Source organism: Dendrobates tinctorius, unplaced genomic scaffold, assembly GCF_039654945.1.
Source record: "Dendrobates tinctorius isolate UK_male_01 unplaced genomic scaffold, ASM3965494v1 ptg000103l, whole genome shotgun sequence".
Classification (NCBI taxonomy): Eukaryota; Metazoa; Chordata; class Amphibia; order Anura; family Dendrobatidae; genus Dendrobates; species Dendrobates tinctorius.
This window is the reverse complement of record NW_027361771.1, coordinates 43,868,908-43,889,012: the sequence shown is the minus strand read 5'-3', so window position 1 is coordinate 43,889,012 and position 20,105 is coordinate 43,868,908. Positions and strand designations below refer to the sequence as shown.

General features: G+C 47.0%; 1 protein-coding gene across 3 annotated transcripts in view; it reads right to left on the bottom strand.

Annotated features, from left to right (window-relative positions):
* Positions 1–407: 407 nt before the first annotated feature.
* The window catches only part of LOC141100098 (uncharacterized), a 102,320-nt gene continuing 82,622 nt past the window's right edge, over positions 408–20,105 (bottom strand). For all 3 annotated transcript variants that reach the window (XM_073588319.1, XM_073588321.1, XM_073588320.1), the window contains one exon: positions 408–3,724. In XM_073588319.1, the coding sequence (XP_073444420.1) occupies positions 1,173–3,724 (2,552 nt within the window). In that variant the 3' untranslated portion in view covers positions 408–1,172. The remainder of the gene's footprint in view (positions 3,725–20,105) is intronic.

The following is a 20,105-nucleotide window of genomic DNA, read 5'->3' as shown; positions in this document are numbered from 1 at the left end:
GGTATTAATAGCATTATTGTTTCCGTGGGATCTCACTGTTAGACAGTTGCCTTCAATACTTCCACTACCTTTTATTTACAGACGTTGGTTGGAGGCATGGGTATCGGGACGCAGATAATATTCTTCAATACATGAACACCCCTTTGACTTGATTGGAAAGTTTTCGGGGCACCCTGGATGGTCATTCCGGATCTTGACTCCCATCGGAGTGGTCGGTGGCTCTATGGCCTTCCAGGTCTAGAAATGCTCGAATCCCATTTCTAATTTGTCATTTCTATTTCCTATGGTCATTTAATCCCCTCCCTTCCCCTCTCTTTTCTTCCTTTTTCTTCTTTCCCTCTTGTTTCCTTTCTCCTTTCTTTTCATTTTCTTGTCAAAGTTGCATAAATGACTTCATTTCACAAGCATTTTAAACATGTCAATCTCCTTTTATTGACTGCTTTGTAAAAACATCAATATATTAATTGTTGTCAGTTTAGCAAGTTTTATTACAATAGAAATGATATAGCTATCATTTATATCCTATAGTTGATAATCTCATGCTGATGTGGATTATATGCTTTCTTATATACTTTACAATACGCTTGGATTCTGTATTGCATAATTATTTCAATAAACTTGATTTACACAAAAGACGTATTCCCATCTCCAAGATCCTATCCCAATATGTAGTAGGTGTAATAATAATAAAAATTAGCAAATGTCTCCAATTAGAAATGTAGTGTAGTTTTTCTGATTCGCTATGTTTCTTTCCTCATATACAGGCATTGCAGGACCTTAGGTATCCATGGTTACGACCACTAGCAACTAGCTTACTGTGACTTTTTCAGTGGACATAACCTTGGATACCTAAGGTCCAGCAATGTTTGCACATGAAGAAAGAGACATAGCGAATAAAAAAAACTGATACAACATTTCTAATTGGAGGTATTTGCTAATATTATTATTATTACACCTACTACGTATTGGGATAGGATCTTGGAGATGGGAATACCCCATTAGGTTAATTTCTTTCATTATGACTAACTACCCGTTAAGACTACCATGTGCAGCAAGGGCTTTCTGTTAACTAAAACATTTGACACACTCTGTACAAACAAATGGTTTCACCCCTGGGTAAACACATTGATGGATCCTCCATCAACAGGTTAATTTCTTTCGTTATGACCTTCCTACTGACTCTCAGAGTAAGGGAAGGCCCCTTTTGCCGCATGGATTCTTTGATGTCGGACAAGGTGTGACTTATAAGAGAAGTGCTTTCCACATTCGGAGCACAGAAATGGCTTCTCCCCAGTGTGAATCATCTTGTGTATAATAAGATAGGTTTGACGGCTAAAGGCTTTATCACACTCTGGACACGTAAATGGTTTCTCCCCTGTGTGGATTCTTTGATGTCGGAGAAGATCAGATTTTCTGTTGAAACTCTTACCGCACTCTGAGCAGGCAAATGGCTTACCTCCTGTGTGAGTCCTACTATGTACAGCAAATGCTGTCTGTTGACTAAAACATTTGCCACACTCTGTACAAACAAATGGCTTCTCCCCAGTGTGTATCCTCTTGTGTGTTATAAGATAAGTTTGACGGCTAAAGGATTTATCACACTCTGGACACGTAAATGGTTTCTCCCCTGTGTGGATTCTCTGATGTCGGACAAGGTGTGACTTATAAGAAAAGTACTTTCCACATTCGGAGCACAGAAATTGCTTCTCCCCAGTGTGTATCCTCTTGTGTATTATAAGATCGGTTTGACGGCTAAAGGATTTATCACACTCTGGACACGTAAATGGTTTCTCCCCTGTGTGAATTCTATGATGTCGGAGAAGATCCGATTTTTTGTTGAAATTCTTACCACACTCTGAGCACGAAAATGGCCTACCTCCTGTGTGAGTCCTAACATGTGCAGCAAGGGCTGTCCGTTGACTAAAACATTTGCCACACTCTGTACAAACAAATGGCTTCTCCCCAGTGTGAACCCGTTGATGGATCCTCAAGTAAGTGTGCCTACTGAAACATTTTCCACATTCTGAACATGCAAAAGGTTTCTCTCCTGTGTGAATCCTCTGATGACGCATCAGGCTGGCCTTTGTGATGAAACATTTGCCACACTCAGAGCAGACAAAGTGTTTCTCTTCCGTGTGAATTCTCAGATGCTTCCTCAGCTCATATTTCAACACAAAGCTCTTGCCACACTCCGAACACGGGAAAGGTTTCACCCCGGTGTGAAGAGTCATATGTTTATTCAAGACTCGTTTCTGAGCAAAAGTTTTTCCACACTCTGGGCAAGCAAAAGGTTTTTCACCTGTGTGTATCCTGCGGTGCGAGATGAGGGATGAGTACTGAGTGAAGCATTTCCCACATTCAGAACAGGAGATTTTCTCTCCTGTGTGTACCCGCTGGTGGATGACAAGATGAGAATGTCTGCGGAAACACTTGTCACATTCCGAACAAACAAATGGCTTCTGCCCTGTGTGAATTTTCTCATGCCTGACAACATCTGACTTCTTATGGAAACACTTATCACACTTTGTACAAGAGAAAGGTTTTTCTCCTGTGTGAATTCTAAAGTGTCGGATAAGTTGTGACTCTCTGGTAAATAGGTTTCCGCACTCAGAGCACGTAAAGCCATGTTCTGTAGTGTGGATTCTTTGATGCCTGTTCAAATGAGAGTCCCGGCTAAAACATTTTCCACATTCCGGACAGGAAAATGGCTTTTCACCAGTGTGGATTTTCTCGTGTCTGATAACATGAGATTGTTTGCTAAAAGATTTGCCGCATTCGTAACATAAAAACCGCTTGTCTCCTTTGTGAATCCGCAAGTGTCTTGCAAGGTCCGATTTACTGCTAAAACATTTATCACACAAGCTGCATGAGAGCGTTTTCTTCTGCATGTGAATTCGTTGGTGTCTCACTCGTTCATTTGCTGTATTAAAGGTCTTTTCACATACAGGACAAGAATATTCTCTGTCATTTTGGTAAGGGGACTGGGGGTTTATATGTTCTTCTGGCAGACAAAGGCCACCTTCTGTGAGGTTATCTTCACCACAGGAGACAGATTCTTCTTTGATGATCACTGGGATATAATCTGCAGTGGGGTGACCCTTCATAGCAGAGACACTGTCTTCTTCACAAGAATCTGATTCTTCCTTAACATCAGTAGATGGATGATGCTGTACATGATCTATGGGTGTACTCATGTGTCCAAATGCTGATTCTTTGACAGACATTTGCTCTGCGCTTACACCATGTGTTGGGGAATACGTGTCAGTATTTATGAGATTTCCTTCCTCACATAATTTAGATTCTTCTTTTATGTGTGTAGATAAACAAAGATCTGTATATTCTTTTGGTAAGCAGTTTCTATTTAAATGGTCAGATTGTGCTTGTGTATCGATGTCAGAGCTTGTCTGACGTCCCTCCTCACTAGACAAGGAATCCATGTCACTATCAGTAAATACGTGTTGGGTCAGTGTCTTGGGGACGACATTGTCAGGGTTGTCTTTTTCCTGGGACTCTTCCTTGATATAAGCAGTTTTGTGCTGTGTAGCTGGAAATTCAGAGTCTGAAGGTGATCTGTCGCCACTTTCTTTTTGTAACACAGACTCCTTTTTAACATTTCTGACAGATTGTCCATGATTATTGTTTACAACACGTGTTATGGAGGTAGTATGGTCGACAACAGTGAGATTATGAAATGCTCCAGGTGGCTTTCTGTCTTTGTCCCAATCTACAAAAAAAAAATTACATTTTATGATTCTCACAGAGACATGAAAAAGTATTGTTCAAGAAAATATTTTGTTCCATTACATGTAATAGAATGAGAAGAAAGATTTCTTGATTATACAGAATCACCAAGGCAATATTCCTTAACTCGTTTAGCAAAATAAACTAATGGGTTAGTCATATAGAAAATAAAGCTGAAAGCACGCCAATGCCATGAAACATCTCATACCAGGAAAGGGGGGTGAGGGTAGCCATGCACACCAAGAAAGGGGGGTGAGGGGACCATGTATACCAGGAAAGGGGGGTGAGGGGGACCATGCATATCAGAAAAGGGGGGTGAGGGGGACCATGCATATCAGGAAAGGGGGGTGAGGGGACCATACATACCAGGAAAGGGGGGTGAGGGTAACCATGCATACCAGGATAGGGGGGTGAGAGGACCATGCATATCAGGAAAGGGGGGTGAGAGGTAACATGCATACCAGGAAAGGGGGGTGAGGGGGACCATGCATATCAGGAAAGGGGGGGTGAGAGGACCAAGCATATCAGGAAAGGGGGGGGGGGTGAGAGGACCATGCATACCAGGAAAGGGGGGTGAGGGGACCATGCATACCAGGAAAGGGTAGTTAGGGGGACCATGCATAGCAGGAAAGGGGGGTGAGGGGACCATGCATAGCAGGAAAGGGGGGTGAGGGGGACCATGCACACCAGGAAAGGGGGGTGAGGGGGACCATGCGTATCAGGAAAGGGGGGGTGAGGGGACCATGCATACCAGGAATGGGGGGTGAGGGGACCATGCATAGCAGGAAAGGGGGGGTGAGGGTAACCATGCATACCAGGAAAGGGGGGTGAGGGTAACCATGCATACCAGGAAAGGGGGGTGAGGGGACCATGCATACCAGGAAAGGGGGGTGAGGGGGACCACGCACACCAGGAAAGGGGGGTGAGGGGGACCATGCGTATCAGGAAAGGGGGGGTGAGGGGACCATGCATACCAGGAATGGGGGGTGAGGGGACCATGCATAGCAGGAAAGGGGGGTGAGGGTAACCATGCATACCAGGAAAGGGGGGTGAGGGTAACCATGCATACCAGGAAAGGGGGCGAGGGGGACCATGCATATCAGGAAAGGGGGGTGAGGCGACCATGCATACCAAGAAAGGGGGGTGAGGGGACCATGCATACCAGGAAAGGGGGGTGAGGGTAACCATGCATACCAAGAAAGGGGGATGAGGGGACCATGCATACCAGGATTGGGGGGTGAGGGCACCATGCATACCAGGAAAGGGGTGAGGGGACCATGCATACCAGGAAAGGAGGGTGAGGGGACCATGCATACCAGGATTGGGGGGTGAGGGGACCATGCATACCACGAAAACAGTAATTAGACCTACCGGTATAATTGTGTTTCCAGGAATCCATCCTGATAGTACGCTGGAGGACGTCCTTCTTATCCACAGTGGGACAGGAAACCACGAGAGCTTAAAAGGACCCTCCCCCTGCCACCCTTCAGTGATTTCTCAAAGTAACACATCTGGATGCAAAAAGAGATTTTTTATTTAAACCAACACTTCTCATACACGTTACATCACAGTCGTAAGGAAAATATCATAGGGAGGGAACTAATAATGCTGTCAGGATGGATTCCTGGAAACACAATTACCGGTAGGTCTAATTACCGTTTTCCAGATCACCACCTGACAGCACGCTGGAGTAGTACCAAAGGAGGTTGGTCCTAGGGTGGGACTACTGCATGGAGCACTTTTCTCCCAAATGCCAATTGTGTGGATGCCACGTCTAATTTATAATGCTTAGAGAAGGTACTGAGACTGGCCCAAGCTGCCGCTTTGCAGATCTGCTCTGCCGAGGCTCCTCCCTTCTCGGCCATAGCTCTAGTTGAGTGGGCTCTAAGGCTCCCTGGGGGACTCGACCCTGTGCCCTATAGACTAGGCTAATTGTGGATCTAATCCACCTTGCTATTGTGGATTTTGATGCCTTCTTCCCCTTATTCAGACGTCTGTATTGGACAAAGATTATTATCCTGTCTCCAAGGCCTGGTTGCGTCCAGGTACATGAGTACTGTCTCCCTGACATCCAAGTTAAGGTAGGTACTTTCCTTCTTATTCTTAGGAAACTGACAGAATGAAGGGAGCACTACCTCCTGATTCATATTTGAGTCTGAGATAACCTTGGGGAGAAAGGCCGGGTCGAGCCTTAGGACTAACCGGTTGAACACCTGTAAGTAAGGATCTTGGATAGATAGGGCCTGAAGTTTCCCTAGTTTCTTCGCTGACGTGATTGCTACCAAGAAAGCCGTTTTGAGTGAGAGATAACTGATCTCTATCTCTGCCCCTAGCTGGTATGGGTGTCTACATAGTGCATTCAGGACTAAGTTAAGGTCCCAAGGAGGGATGGTCTTCCTTATTAAGGGTTTAAACCTCTGCACCGCCGTGGAGAAACAGGCTATCCAAGGGTGCAACGATAGGGTTGTATCATAGAACACACTTAAGGCTGCAATCTGTACCCTTAGAGTGCTGGGTCTAAGGCCCCTTTCTGAACCCTGCCTGTAAGAAGTCAAGGATCTTTGGGATGTCAGGTTGGTCAGTATCGACTGTCGCCTCTCCACAGAAGCTGCAGAATCTTTTCCAGATTTTGCTACATATTGCTGCGGTCACTGGTTTTCTACTTGCTTGTAGGGTAGATATAACTTTGTCCGATAGACCCCTTGCTCTCAGGACCTGCCGCTCAGGATCCTGGTTGATAACTGGAGTGCTTCTGGTCTCTGTTGCAAGACCGGACCTTGGTGGAGGAGGTCTTTCCTTCTTGGTAGGAGAATGAGCTCCTCCTGTGATATCTTCTGGAGTAGGGGGGAACCAAATTCTTCTTGGCCAGAAGGGCACCACTAGTATGACTCTGGCTCTGTCTTCGTAAATTTTCCTGAGGGTCCGTGGAATGAGAGTGAGAGGCGGGAAGGCGTATAACAGGCCTCTGCTCCAAGATTGTGACAGAGCGTCGATTCCTGCTGGATCCTTCAGAGAATAGAAGGTCTTGACCTTTGCATTCTGCTTGACCGCGAATAGGTCTATCTCCGGTCTTCCCCACCGGTCGCATAGGCTGTTGAACACCTCGTCGTTGAGTTCCCATTCCGTTGCGGCTATTTTTCTCCTGCTGAGGAAGTCCGCGATCTGGTTCCTGGTACCCTCCAGATGTACTGCTGAGATTGAGAGGACCTCTCTCTCTGCCCATCTGAAGATTTGTTCTGCTAGGCGTTGTAGCGCTGGATGTCTTGGACCGCCCTGGTGACGAAGAAAGGCTACTGTCGTGGTATTGTCTGACAGTACCTTGACGTGTCTGTTTCTTACCAGGCACCGAGCGGAAGTTGGAGGACTCGGTGCTGTCCTCCGGACTCCATCGTCCCTGGTAGTGTCTTCCCTCGACGTGTCCGCCCCAACCTTGTTGACTTGCGTCCGTTGTCACTATGACTTCTGGGGACTGGATCCACGAGACACCGGCCTGTAAATTTCTCGGAATGGTCCACCACACCAGAGACTTCCTGACTCGGGGAGATAACTAAGTTGTCTTGTCTAGCGAGTTCTGCCTCCTGTCCCATGAAGCTAGGACTGCCCGTTGTAGATCTCAAGAGTGAAATTGACTCCACATGACGCAGGGAATGCAAGAGGTCATCAGGCCCAGAATCTTCATTGCGTCCCTGATCGAGACCCGGTTCCTTGAGAACTGACGAATCCTCTTCGGCATGCTGGCTTGCTTTTCCTTCGGCAGATAAGACATTCTTCTTTCTGAGTCTAGCATGACACACAAAAATTTTATTCTGGGCTTGGGTATTAGATCTGATTTTGACCAATTTATGATCCAACCCAACTTCTGCAGTGTGGAGATCGAAGACTGACAGTCGACTCTGAGCTGAGCTACTGAATCTGCTACGATAAAGAAGTCTTCTAGGTAAGGGACTACCGTGATGTTTCGACCCCTTAGGTAGGCCACTACCTCCACCATCAATTTTGTAAAGACTCTTGGGGCTGACGCTAGGCCAAACGGGCGGCAGCAAAACTGATAATGGTAGATCTTGCCATCCCTTTCGACTGCAAATCTGAGATATCTTTGATGGTCTGGGTAGATGAGAACGTGGTAATTACCACTCCCTTTCCCAGAAGGGGAATCGTGGATCTTATTGATTCCATCTTGAACCGTTTGTATGTTAACCACCTGTTTAGGGGTTTGAGATTTATCATTCTGGATTGCCCAGATGGTTTTTTGTATAGAGAAGAGGCTCGAGTAGTGTCCTCTCCCCTCTTCTCGGGCGGTTACTGGAATGATTGCAGACATCTCCAGGAGGTCCTGGATATCCAACCACATAGGGGAAGCTGAACAGAGGCGAGAGCTGGTTACTAGAAATCTGTTCGGGGGAAGGGAGTCGAACTCTATCCTGTACCCCTGAGAGATGACCTGTAGAACCCAGGGGCTGGTGGAAACCTCCTGCCATCCCATCAGGAACCTGAGCAATCGCCCCCCTACTCTGGTGGCATCATTTTCTTCGGGAGCTTGACCCTGAGCCAGAGAAGATGGTATCTCTATTTCTACCTATGCTCTCTCCCCCCTTGGGGTAGCTCCATCGTCCCGATTTCCCCTTCCCTCTGTAGTCCGTTTTCTGATCATAACGGGGTCTACGAAAGGGCTGATACCTTTTGCGTTTCTCTTCAGGGAACCCCTTCTTGTCTGAAGCTTTCTCTAAAATATCATTGAGAACAGGCCCAAAATCCCTCCCCCCGACAAGGGAATTGAGCAAAGCTTATTCTTTGACTGCATGTCCCCTGACCAACTCTTAAGCCAGATGGCTCTTCTGGCTGCATTGGACAGGGACTGACTTCTGGCAGAGAATCTGACGGACTCTGCCGAGGCGTCAGCTTAAAACCCTGTAGCTAACTTCAGGGCCGCCATCAGGGCATGACAGGCCTTACATGTGTATGGGGCCCGGTGATTAGAGGGGCCCGACCTCGCTGGCAGCCCGATCCGCGCTGGGGCCCCCCTACATTTTATTCAGGCTTCTGCAGCTTTATTTTAAATTCAGACTCAGCGCCTGCCGGGCCCCTCGGGCAGGCCCCCCCCCGCACCATGGTCCAGCCAGCGCCGAAATCCCCCCCTGCACAATGGTCCAGCCACAGCTCCGCCCTCACCTGACGTCACACACTGCTCTGCTCCTCCACTTCCTCATTCAGTCAGTGTGCCACGTGGGACTGGGAGAGGGAGGGAGCCTCGCCGCTGGAGCACAGCCAGATAACAAGGTAAGAAGAATTTTTTTTCTTTTTTTGAGAGCGGCTATCCAGGGGGCCTGGGGCCAGAATGCTGGACGCTGGGGGCAGAATGCTGGACGCTGGGGGCAGAATGCTGGACGCTGGGGGCAGAATGCTGGACGCTGGGGGCAGAATGCTGGACGCTGGGGGCAGAATGCTGGGGGCAGAATGCTGGACATGGGACAGAATGCTGGGGGCAGAATGGACATGGGGGCAGAATGGACATGGGGCAGAATGCTAGACACTGGGGGCAGAATGGACATGGGGCAGAATTCTGGACATGGGGCATAATGCTGGACGCTGGGGTCAGAATGGACATGGGGCAGAATGCTGGACGCTGGGGGCAGAATGCTGGATGCTGTGGGCAGAATGCTGGATATGAGGGCAGACTGTGAGACGGGGCAGAATGCTGGACATGGGGCAGAAGAATGCTGGACGCTGGGGCAGAATTCTGGACATGGGGCAAAATGCTCGAAGCTGGGGCAGAATGCTGGAGACTGAGGCAGAATGCTAGACGCTGGGGGCAGAATGCTGGACATGGGGGCAGGCTGTGAGCTGGGGCAGAATGCTGGACGCTGCGGGCAGAATGCTGGACGCTGGGGGTAGAATGCAAGACACTGGGGCAGAATGCTGGACATGGGGGCAGAATGTGACAGTGAGACACAGGAGGGGGCAGAATGTGACAGTGAGACACAGGAGGGGGCAGAATGTGACAGTGAGACACAGGAGGGGGCAGAATGTGACAGTGAGACACAGGAGGGGGCAGAATGTGACAGTGAGACACAGGAGGGGGCAGAATGTGACAGTGAGACACAGGAGGGGGCAGAATGTGACAGTGAGACACAGGAGGGGGCAGAATGTGACAGTGAGACACAGGAGGGGGCAGAATGTGACAGTGAGACACAGGAGGGGGCAGAATGTGACAGTGAGACACAGGAGGGGGCAGAATGTGACAGTGAGACACAGGAGGGGGCAGAATGTGACAGTGAGACACAGGAGGGGGCAGAATGTGACAGTGAGACACAGGAGGGGGCAGAATGTGACAGTGAGACACAGGAGGGGGCAGAATGTGACAGTGAGACACAGGAGGGGGCAGAATGTGAGACACCGGGCATGATTGGAGACAGATGGGGCAGGGTCATGGGGCAGGATGGATACGATTTAGACAGATTGGTCAGGAGGGGAGATCATATGGGGCAGAATGGATACTGATGAGGGTGGGATGGGAGAACATATGGCTGAAGCCAGGAATGAGACACACGGGAGTCAGGATGGGGGATATTATTACCATAGGGGCTAATTAAGGGATATTATTACTGCAGTGATGTATTTATTTTATTTTCTTGAGGTTACTGTTGTAAGTGGGGGGGCGGTCCTGTTACTGTGTAGAGTGATACTATGTCGCCTTTTTTTCTTCATGTGGTGTAATGTAGAAGTTGGGAAAAAATAAGTAATGTGTTCTGCAAGCGGAGCTCTAGATAACTGTGTTATTTCCTGCAGAGACAAGTCCTGGCTGGAAGACGTGATGGCGATCTGTGCTGGATGAAAGATGAAAACCAAAGATGAAGGACTTCACCTAGAGACATCACTGGTGAGTTAGTGTGTTACCTGTACACTGACACTATATACAGAGGTCCTGTGTATAATGTCACCGGTGATCACTGTGTTACCTGTACATTATATACAGAGCTCCTGTGTATAATGTCATTGATCACTATATTACCTGTACACAGACACTGCATACTAAGTACAGATCTTGTGTGTATAATGTCTCTTATGGTCATAGTATTATGTTTTTTTTTTTATTAATGTCAGTATTGTAGTATTCAGTCTCCATGTGGTGGTAATATGTGGTCTGGGCGTGGTGCAGTGGTATTTGTCCCTTGTATATTCTATTATTTGGTCACTTTGTGGTGGTAATTTGCGGTCTTTTCATGGTGCGGTGGTATTTGTTCCTTGTATGTGATATTATTCGGTGACTATGGTAGTAATATGTGGTCTGGTCATGGTATGGCGGTATTTGTTCCTTGTATGTCTTATTATAGGTCACTATGTGGTGGTAATATGTGGTCTGGACATGGTGTAGCGGTATTTGTTCCTTGTATGTGGTGGTAAGTTGTGGTCTGGACATGGTGCGGTGGTATTTGTTCCTTGTATGTGATATTATTGGTCATTTTAAAAAATTGAAAAATAAATAAAAATATACCTAAATTGTATTGCATATTTTAACAAATATTTAATAGGTTACAGTAGAGTAAGGCCTGGCCAAAAGTATCTACCATGTTATGGTGGCGGCTTAAAACAATCTTTTGGCCAAAGCAAAAGCTGCTGGCTATATGTGTGACCTGGTGATGGGAACTGTTAATGTGTGATAGGTGAGAAGTGGAGTTTTTCCAAGAGAGAGCGGTGGGACTGTGGACAGTTCGAGGGGTGGAGGCGGGGCTGGATGGAGCCTGGGCGGAGTCTAAAGGGGGCCCCGAAAATTTTGCCAGTATGGGGCCACGAAATTCCTAGTGGCAGCCCTGGCTAACTTTGGTAAGGGAAGGGATTTTAGGATAGTTTCTCTTGGAGTTCTATCTGACAGGTGCTCCTCCAAATCATCTTTCCAAAGATGCATGGAGCGCGCTACTGATGTTGCAGCTATATTGGTTCTTATGACTGCTGCTGAACTCTCCCAGGCCCTCTTTAAGAGCCCATCTGCCTTCAGATCCAAGGGCTCCTTTAGGTTAGAGGAGTCCTCGAAAGGAATAGCGGTCTTTTTGGATAACTTCGCTACCGGGATGTCTATTTTGGGGATTTCCTCCCAGACCTTGACCTCCTATGGGTCAAACGGCAGGCGAAGTCTAAAGTCACTGGGAATAGTCAGTCTTTTCTCCGCTTCTTCCCATTCCTCTAATATCATCGCTCGTATATGGGTATTTACTGGGAAGACCATCGAGGTCTGGGAGCGCAGCCCCCCCAAACATCTCGTCCTGTACTGAGAGAGTTGCCGGGGGCTCCTCGATCTGCATAGTCTGCCGTACTGCTCCCAACAGCTCATCCGTATCCCCGGATGAATCCCCTTCTCTGGGGGCTCTCTGATCTCTTCCTCTTCCACCTCTGATTCAGACAGGATCTTCTCAGATGAGGTGTCCGATTCCCTCTGCCTTTTCCTGGATACCTGGGGGTTCATCTGTGGGGTCTGGGGGACGACAAGGCCTGACACCGAAGCCTGCACCTCTAGCCTTATAATCGATCTCATGTTAGACATGAGTGTAGCTTGCTCCTCCCCCACTATGCGTCTTGTACAAGCATCACAGAGGGCTTTTTGCCACGTGTCCTTTAGCTTCTTAGAGCAAATTGGGCACTCCTTATCCTTCCTCCTGGGCTCCTTTCTCTCTGAGGTGGAGGTTCCCCCCTGGAACATATAAAATATGCGTCCTGTGGGGATCTGCCTTTCTGGGGCCCTGCAGTGACCTTATTTGAGGTTACTCACGTGACCCTGACTCTCTGGCCCGTCTCAGTCTTCGCCTGATCCTCCATAGTCTGGTAGGGAGGAATGCTTGGGCTGTTGTACTGCCTGCTGACCGCGTCCTGCCTCCTGTGGCACGCCGCGTTGTCCAATCCGCTCCAGAGCTGGAGAAGACGCCGCTCTTCGTCCTGATCCGGTCCTATACAGGCCACGGCCCGGAAATGACGTCTGACGGCGGCGACCCGGAAGAGACGCGACCTAATGCCGCAACTGGAAGTGACGCGGCCGCCTGTGATGCCACAACTGGAAGTGATGCGGCCGCCTGTGACGCTGCAGGCTCCCAGCTGCCCGCTCCCCTCCTTCTGTGCCGGGAGCGATGTGCCGCGTCCGGACTGCGGAGGATGCCCTGCTGCGGTGAACTATTCCCAGGACCCGCTTCTGGAGCCAGTGGAATCCATAGAGGCAGCCCGAGCTCAGGGACATCAGCGGCGGCGTCTGGAGTCGAAAGCCCCCGACAGGAGGAAGCAACCCCGTCTCCCAGGAGCAGCGCTGCACTAAGTGTGCTGAGGGACCCTTTGGCGGGTGTCAGCTGCAGAAGTCTTGAGGTAGGAAGGGAAAGGCTGGGCCCCCCGATCCTAACCATCTGCCCGGAACGGCAGTGGGACAGGAAAAACACTGAAGGGTGGCAGGGGGAGGGTCCTTTTAAGCTCTCGTGGTTTCCTGTCCCACTGTGGATAAGAAGGACGTCCTCCAGCGTGCTGTCAGGTGGTGACCTGGAAAGGGGAGTGAGAGGACCATGCATACCAGGAAAGGGGGTGAGGGGACCATGCATACTTCGAAAGGGGGGTGAGAGGACCATGCATACCAGGAAAGAGGGGTGAGAGGACCATGCATACCAGGATTGGAGGATGAGATGACCATGCATTCCACGATTGGGGGGTGAGATGACCATGCATTCCAGGATTGGGGGGTGAGGGGTACCATGCATATCAGGATTGGGGGTGAGAGAACCATACATATCAGCATTGGGGGGTGCATTATTGCATTATTATTAAATCTTCATAAATAAACTGCATACATATTCTAGAATACCCGATGCGTTAGAATCGGGCCACCATCTAGTGAGGTAACAACTCTGGAATGCTTCCATGGAACCCGGTGATTCTGACATTGTTTTCTCGTGACATATTGTACTTCATGTTAGTGGTAAAATTTTCATATAACTTGCGTTTATTTGCGAAAAAAACAAATTTGGCGCAAATTTTGAAAATTTCACAATTTTCCAACTTTGAATTTTTATGCCCTTAAATCACAGAGATATGGCACACAAAAAACTTAAGTAACATTTCCCACATGTTTACTTTACATCAGCACAATCTTGGAACCAAAATTGTTTTTGTTAGGAAGTTATAAGGGTTAAAAGTTGACAAGCGATTTCTTTTTTTTTTTTTTTTTAGGGACCACATCACATTTGAAGTCACTTTGAGGGGTCTCAATGATAGAATACACCCAAAAGTGACAACATTCTAAAACCTGCACCCCTGACGGTACTCAAAACCACATTCAAGATGTTTATTAACCCTTCAGGTGCTTCACAGGAATTTTTTTAATGTTTAAAAAAAAAAAAAAATGAACATTTAACTTTTTTTCCACAAAAAAATTACTTCAGGTCCTATTTTTTTTATTTTACCAAGTGTAACAGGAGAAATTGGACCATAAAAGTTATTGTGCAGTTTGTCCTGAGTACGCTGATACATGATATGTTGGGGGAAACCACTGTTTCGGCGCATGGCAGCGCTCAGAAGGGAAGGAGCGTCGTTTGACTTTTTCAACGCAAAATTGGATGGAATTGAGATCGGACGCCATGTCACGTTTGGAGAGCCGCTAATGTGCCTAAACAGTGGAAACCCCGCACAAGTGACCCTATTTTGGAAACTAGACCCCCCAAGGAACTTATCTAGTTATGTGGTGAGACCTTTGAACCCCCAAGGGCTTCACAGACGTTTATAACATACAGCCGTACAACTAAAAAAATCATTTTTTCCACAAAAATGATCTTTTCACCCCCAATTTGTATTTTCCCAAGGGAACTAGGACCCCAAAAGTTATTGTGCAATTTGTCCTGAGTACGCGGATATCCCATATGTGGGTGTAAACCACTGTTTGGGCGCATGGCAGAGCTCGGAATGGAATGAGCGCCGTTTGACTTTTTCAATGCAGAATAGGCTTGACGCTATATCGCATTTGGAGAGCCCCCGACTTGCCTAAACAGTGAAAACCCTACACAAATGACACCATTTTGGGAACTAGACCCCCCCCCCCAGGGTACTTATCTAGATGTGTGGTGAGAACTTTGAACCCCAAAGTGCTTCACAGAAGTTTATAACTCCCGGGCGTGAAAATAAAAAAAATCATATTTTTTCCACAAACATGATCTTTTAGTTCCCAATTTTTTTATTTTCCCAAGGGTAACAGGAGAAGTTGGACCCCAAATGTTGCTGTCCAATTTGTCCTGAGTATGCTGATACCCCATATGTGGGAGAAAAATGATACTTAATTTCATTTTCCAGAGCCATGACAGCACCGCACATGAGAGATGGTATCCGCCCACAGAAAACAGGAAACCTGTAGCAGAGATAAAAGAAGGGCGCGGCGGCACCTCTTTCCCCAGTTTGTTTCAGAGTATGCAAGGTAACCGCCTTATTAGTTCACGTATATGTTATATGACAAAGTTACTAATATCCAGCTTTTTTTTATTTTTTATATCTATCTATATATATCTATATACGTATCTATACAGTTTTAAACATATTTTAGTGCATCACACCACCATCACCAAGATGGGGCGGGAATCAATGCGGTGCTGTCATGGCTCTGGAAAATCAAATTACCGGTAAGTAATTATAATTTTTTCCCTTCTCCATGACAGCGCCGCACATGAGAGGAAAAGATAGAAGAGACTCCTAGGGTGGGACAAAAGCAGATAATACCTTTCTCCCAAAGGCTAGATTTGAGAGCCCCAGGTCTAGTCTATAGTGACGAAAGAAAGTGGATGGTGAAGACCATACTGCTGCTCTACAAATCTGTTCTACAGATGCATTTGCCCTTTCAGCCCATGATGTGGCTATGACCCGTGTAGAGTGAGCCATTACACCCAGTGGGGGAGACTGACCTGAAGAGTAAGCTAGTGCAATACACATGCGTAGCCATCGTGCGATGGTTGATTTTGAAGCTTTTTTACCCCCGTTTGTCCCTTGGAAGGAGACTAAAAGGGCTGATGACTGTCGCCATGATTTTGAGGCTTCTATATACTGAAGCAGGCAACGTCTGACATCCAGACAATGGAAGGTCTGCTCTCCCTGGGATTTGGGGTTGGGACAAAACGAGGGCAAAATTATTTCCTGGTCCCTGTGGAATTTGGAATTAACCTTCGGTAGGAAGGCCGGGTCAGTTTTTATGATTACTCTGTCATCCAGAAAGGAAGTGTATGGGGGATTTACAGATATAGCCTGTAGCACGCAAACATGCCTAGCTGAAGTCATGGCTACCAGGAGTACTGTTTTTAATGTTAGCTCCTTTACTGAGATTGACGTAATAGGCTCTAAAGGAGAAGATGTCAAGACATTTAAAACTAAATTTAGATCCCAGGGAGCTACCTTAGTCAGCAATTTCGAGGGTCTGGTTGTAAAGGAGGTTCGAATGAACCTATAGACCCAGGGGTGGTCGGCAAGTTTTTGATCAAACGCACCCAGGGCAGATACCTGCACCTTTATGGTGCTTGTGGACAATCCTCTTTCTAGCCCTTTTAGGAGAAATTCTAGGATCTCTTTTATCGGGACTTCCTGGGTTGTTCTGGATAAATGCCGGCATATAAACTGCAAGAATTTTTCCCAAATTTTTTGGTATTTGCGTAAGGTTACCTCTTTTCTGCTGGCGAGCAGGGTGGTCACCAATGGAGCTGAGAACCCTTTTGCTAGAAGGAGTCCCCTCTCAAGTTCCATGCCGTGAGATGGAGTCTGTGAACCCGAGGATCCTCCACTGGGCCCTGGTATAGGAGATTCGGGATATCTGGGAGGATCCACGGGTCCGAGATAGACATGCGTCTGAGCCAGGTGAACCATGCCCTTTTTGGCCAGAAGGGCGCGACAAGGATTATTTGAGTTTTGTCTTCCCGAATCTTTTTTAAGACTACCAGGATCAATGGGATCGGGGGAAACGCATAGGCTAGACGAAACCTCCAGTGGTGTAGTAGTGCATCCACCCCTTCTGGACGTTCTCTTGGGTTTAGAGAGTAGAACATGCTTACTTTCCGATTTTCTCTTGTAGCAAACAGTTCTACCTCCGGCGTGCCCCAGGTGGCACAGATTTCTCTAAATATTTTGCAATTTAGGGACCACTCTCCCTGGTGCAACACATGACTGCTTAAAAAATCGGCTAGATGGTTGTCTGCTCCCCTCAAATGTGTACCCCACAAGGACAAGAGGTTGTTTTCTGCCCATGTGAATAGTTCCCTGGCCTCTACCATCAGGGTTGGTGATCTTGTACCCCCTTGCCGGTTAATGTATGCTATGGCCGTGTTGTTGTCGGATAATATTGCGACATGTTTCCCTTGAACCTCTTTCTTTTGCTTGGAGAAGGGCCCGCCTCACGGCTGCCAATTCTTTAGGATGCTGTCCTCATCGAGGGCTCCCACTGTTTATGTAGGATTCGTTTTCCTACATGTGCCCCCCAACCCATTGGACTTGCTTCCGTGGTCAGCACTACCTCGTTTTGAATAGTCCAGGGTATTGCTCCGTTTAAGTTTTCGGTGCTCAGCCACCATGTTAACGATTCCTGAACTTGAGGTGAGAGGATAATCTTCCGATTTAGGTTGTAAGGATCCCTCCCTTGGTTCGGATAGGATCTGCCACTGTAGTTCTCCACTACCAATCTTAGGTATTGCTGATGTTCCCCCCATATTGGCACAAGGTAATAGGCATCGGTGAGATCTATTACTGCCATGTAGCAGCCAGGGTCGAGTAACTTCACTGCTGACCTTAAGGTCTCCATTTTGAACTTTTCTATTCTGATGTATTGGTTCAAGGCTCTCCGGTTGAATATTGTTCTTAGTGACCCATCTGGTTTTTGGGTAAGGAACAGAGTGCTGTAGAACCCCTTCCCTAATTGGTGGTATGGTACCCTTATTAGTACTTTTTGTATGAGGAGTTGGACCTCCTTTTCTAGTGTGGCCTGATTCTTTTTAGCCACCTGGGTTCATTTTTATCCGCTGCGGCGGAATGCTCGGAAAGTTTAGTCGCAGTCCTTCAGATAACAGATCGGTTACCCACTTTGAGGCGGGTAATGCTACCCACTGATGGACAAAAAACCGGAGCCTTCCCCCCACTGGTATTCTGGCGTCATTGTTTGGTATCAGATTTCGGGTGCTTTACTAAAGAGGATTCCTTTGTCCCTCCTTTCCCTCTAGGGTCTGCCCTATATGGCCCTATCGTCCATCCGGCTTCAGCTCCCTCTATTCCCTGATCCACAAAAGGACGAGCGAGCGTCATTCCAACGGCGCCTAGGGAAGGGGGGTAGAAATAGCTTTTTCCTATCAGACGCCTTCTCCAAAATTTCGTCTAATGCTTTACCAAATCGGTACTGACCCACTCAATATACAGACACTAAGTCCAAGCATAAACTATTCTTAACTCGCCAATCTTATTTTGAGCGGGGAAACCAGGCAAGCAAACTCTAAGCTTATTTGGTGCGCCAACACAACACCTCAAACACAATACTACAGATTCGTAAGCCGGATGATTCATTAGTATCTTCAAGCGAAGAAATACTTGGCTGTTTTTACGATTATTACAGGTCATTATATGAATCTAAAAGTGACTTCGACAATTTGGGGTGTTTAGACTATTTGTCAGATGTGACATTCCCTACATTAGACCCTGAACAACGAGCCCTTATGGACACTGAATTTACTGCGGAGGAGATAGAAAATGCCATAACGGACATGGCCTCTGGGAAGGCCCCTGGGCCGGACGGATTCCCTATTGAACTGTACAGGAAATATCGGGATATGTTAACGCCACTTTTGGTTAAAGTATTTCGGGGAATTTGGGAAGGGAAATCTATGCCTGAATAATTTTACAAAGCCAATATCATAGTGCTTAAGAAGGAGGGAAGAACCCTTTGGAATGTTGATCCTACCGCCCTATCTCGTTAGTAAATGTGGACTATAAAATTTTCACTAAGATTCTAGCTACCAGACGGAATTCGATTATATTGAGCCTTATACATTCTGATCAAACAGGCTTCATGCTTGGTAAGAACACTTCCATTAACATCAGACGGGTCCAGTCAATAGCCCAATATAGCTCCCTAATGCCAGACAACAAGTAGGCACTGGCATCGCTAGATGCTTTTGACTCTCTTGAATGGCCTTTCCTCTCCGCGTGCTTACAAAGATATGGCTTTGGTGATAAATTTAAAAAATGGGTCAAAATACTATATACAGTATGAAGCCCAAAGCCCGTATTATAGTGAATAACTTTGTGTCTTAGTCTTTTCCATTACATAGGGGGACTCGTCAAGGGTGCCCCCTTTCCGCGGCCCTATTTGCCCTTGCGATTGAGGCACTGTAAATACGTATTAGGTCTTCTTCTGGGGTATAAATATAGCGGGTCGGGTAGATACCATTGGTCTATATGCTGACGATATGGTGATATTTATGGATGAAGCGGAGGAGACTCTACCACAAGTAATTGCCACTATAGATAGATTCAGTAAATACTCAGTTCTATATATAAATTGGGAGAAGTCCGCTCTGTTACCCCTTTCCCATGCCCCAATGCCCCAGCTAGAAGCTCTTTCCTCGCTGTCTATTGTATCTAGTTTTAAATATTTGGGTATATACATATCTCAAAATAGTACGCTTGACTCACAACTCAATATTCACCCACTGCTGGAACTAGTTAAAGTGAAATTTACAACTTGGAGCAAACTCCCGCTGTCTGTGGCCGGACGTATTAACCTGATTAAAATATTACTCCCCAAGCTTAGCTACTCCCTTCAGCATAGTGCCGTAGCGGTACCCAAATCCTTCTTTGTAAATCTCAATTCCCAGATCACATCTTTCATCTGGGGGAAAACTAGGCCCAAACTTAAATTGACCACCCTGCAGAGACCAAAAAAGGGAGGTGGCACGGCGTTACCAGATTTTTTCTTATACTATTTGGCTGGGCAAGCTAAAGCGTTAAATAAATGGATGCCGGGTTGTTGCCTCCTCAATTCTGAAAGCCACCTACTCCATGCTGCACGAACTGACTGCCCACTAGGTTTCCTTGAGTTAGAGAGGACTAATGTCCCTTGTCTACTACCCTTGCTCCGACTAGCGCGATTAGTATGGAGACAGATTAAGAAAGTGATTGGGTTTAAAGATTTTATAGCTGAAATGCCCCTGTGGAATAATGATTATTTCCCGGAACTACTGAACCACCCATCCACTGATTTTTGGATGCAACATAATGTCTCCTCGATGGGAGACTTGTATGACCAGGGGACCTCGGTGTCTTTTGAGCAATTACAGGTTGCACATGATATTCCGAGATCCCAGTTTTTCCGTTATTTACAGCTGAGATTG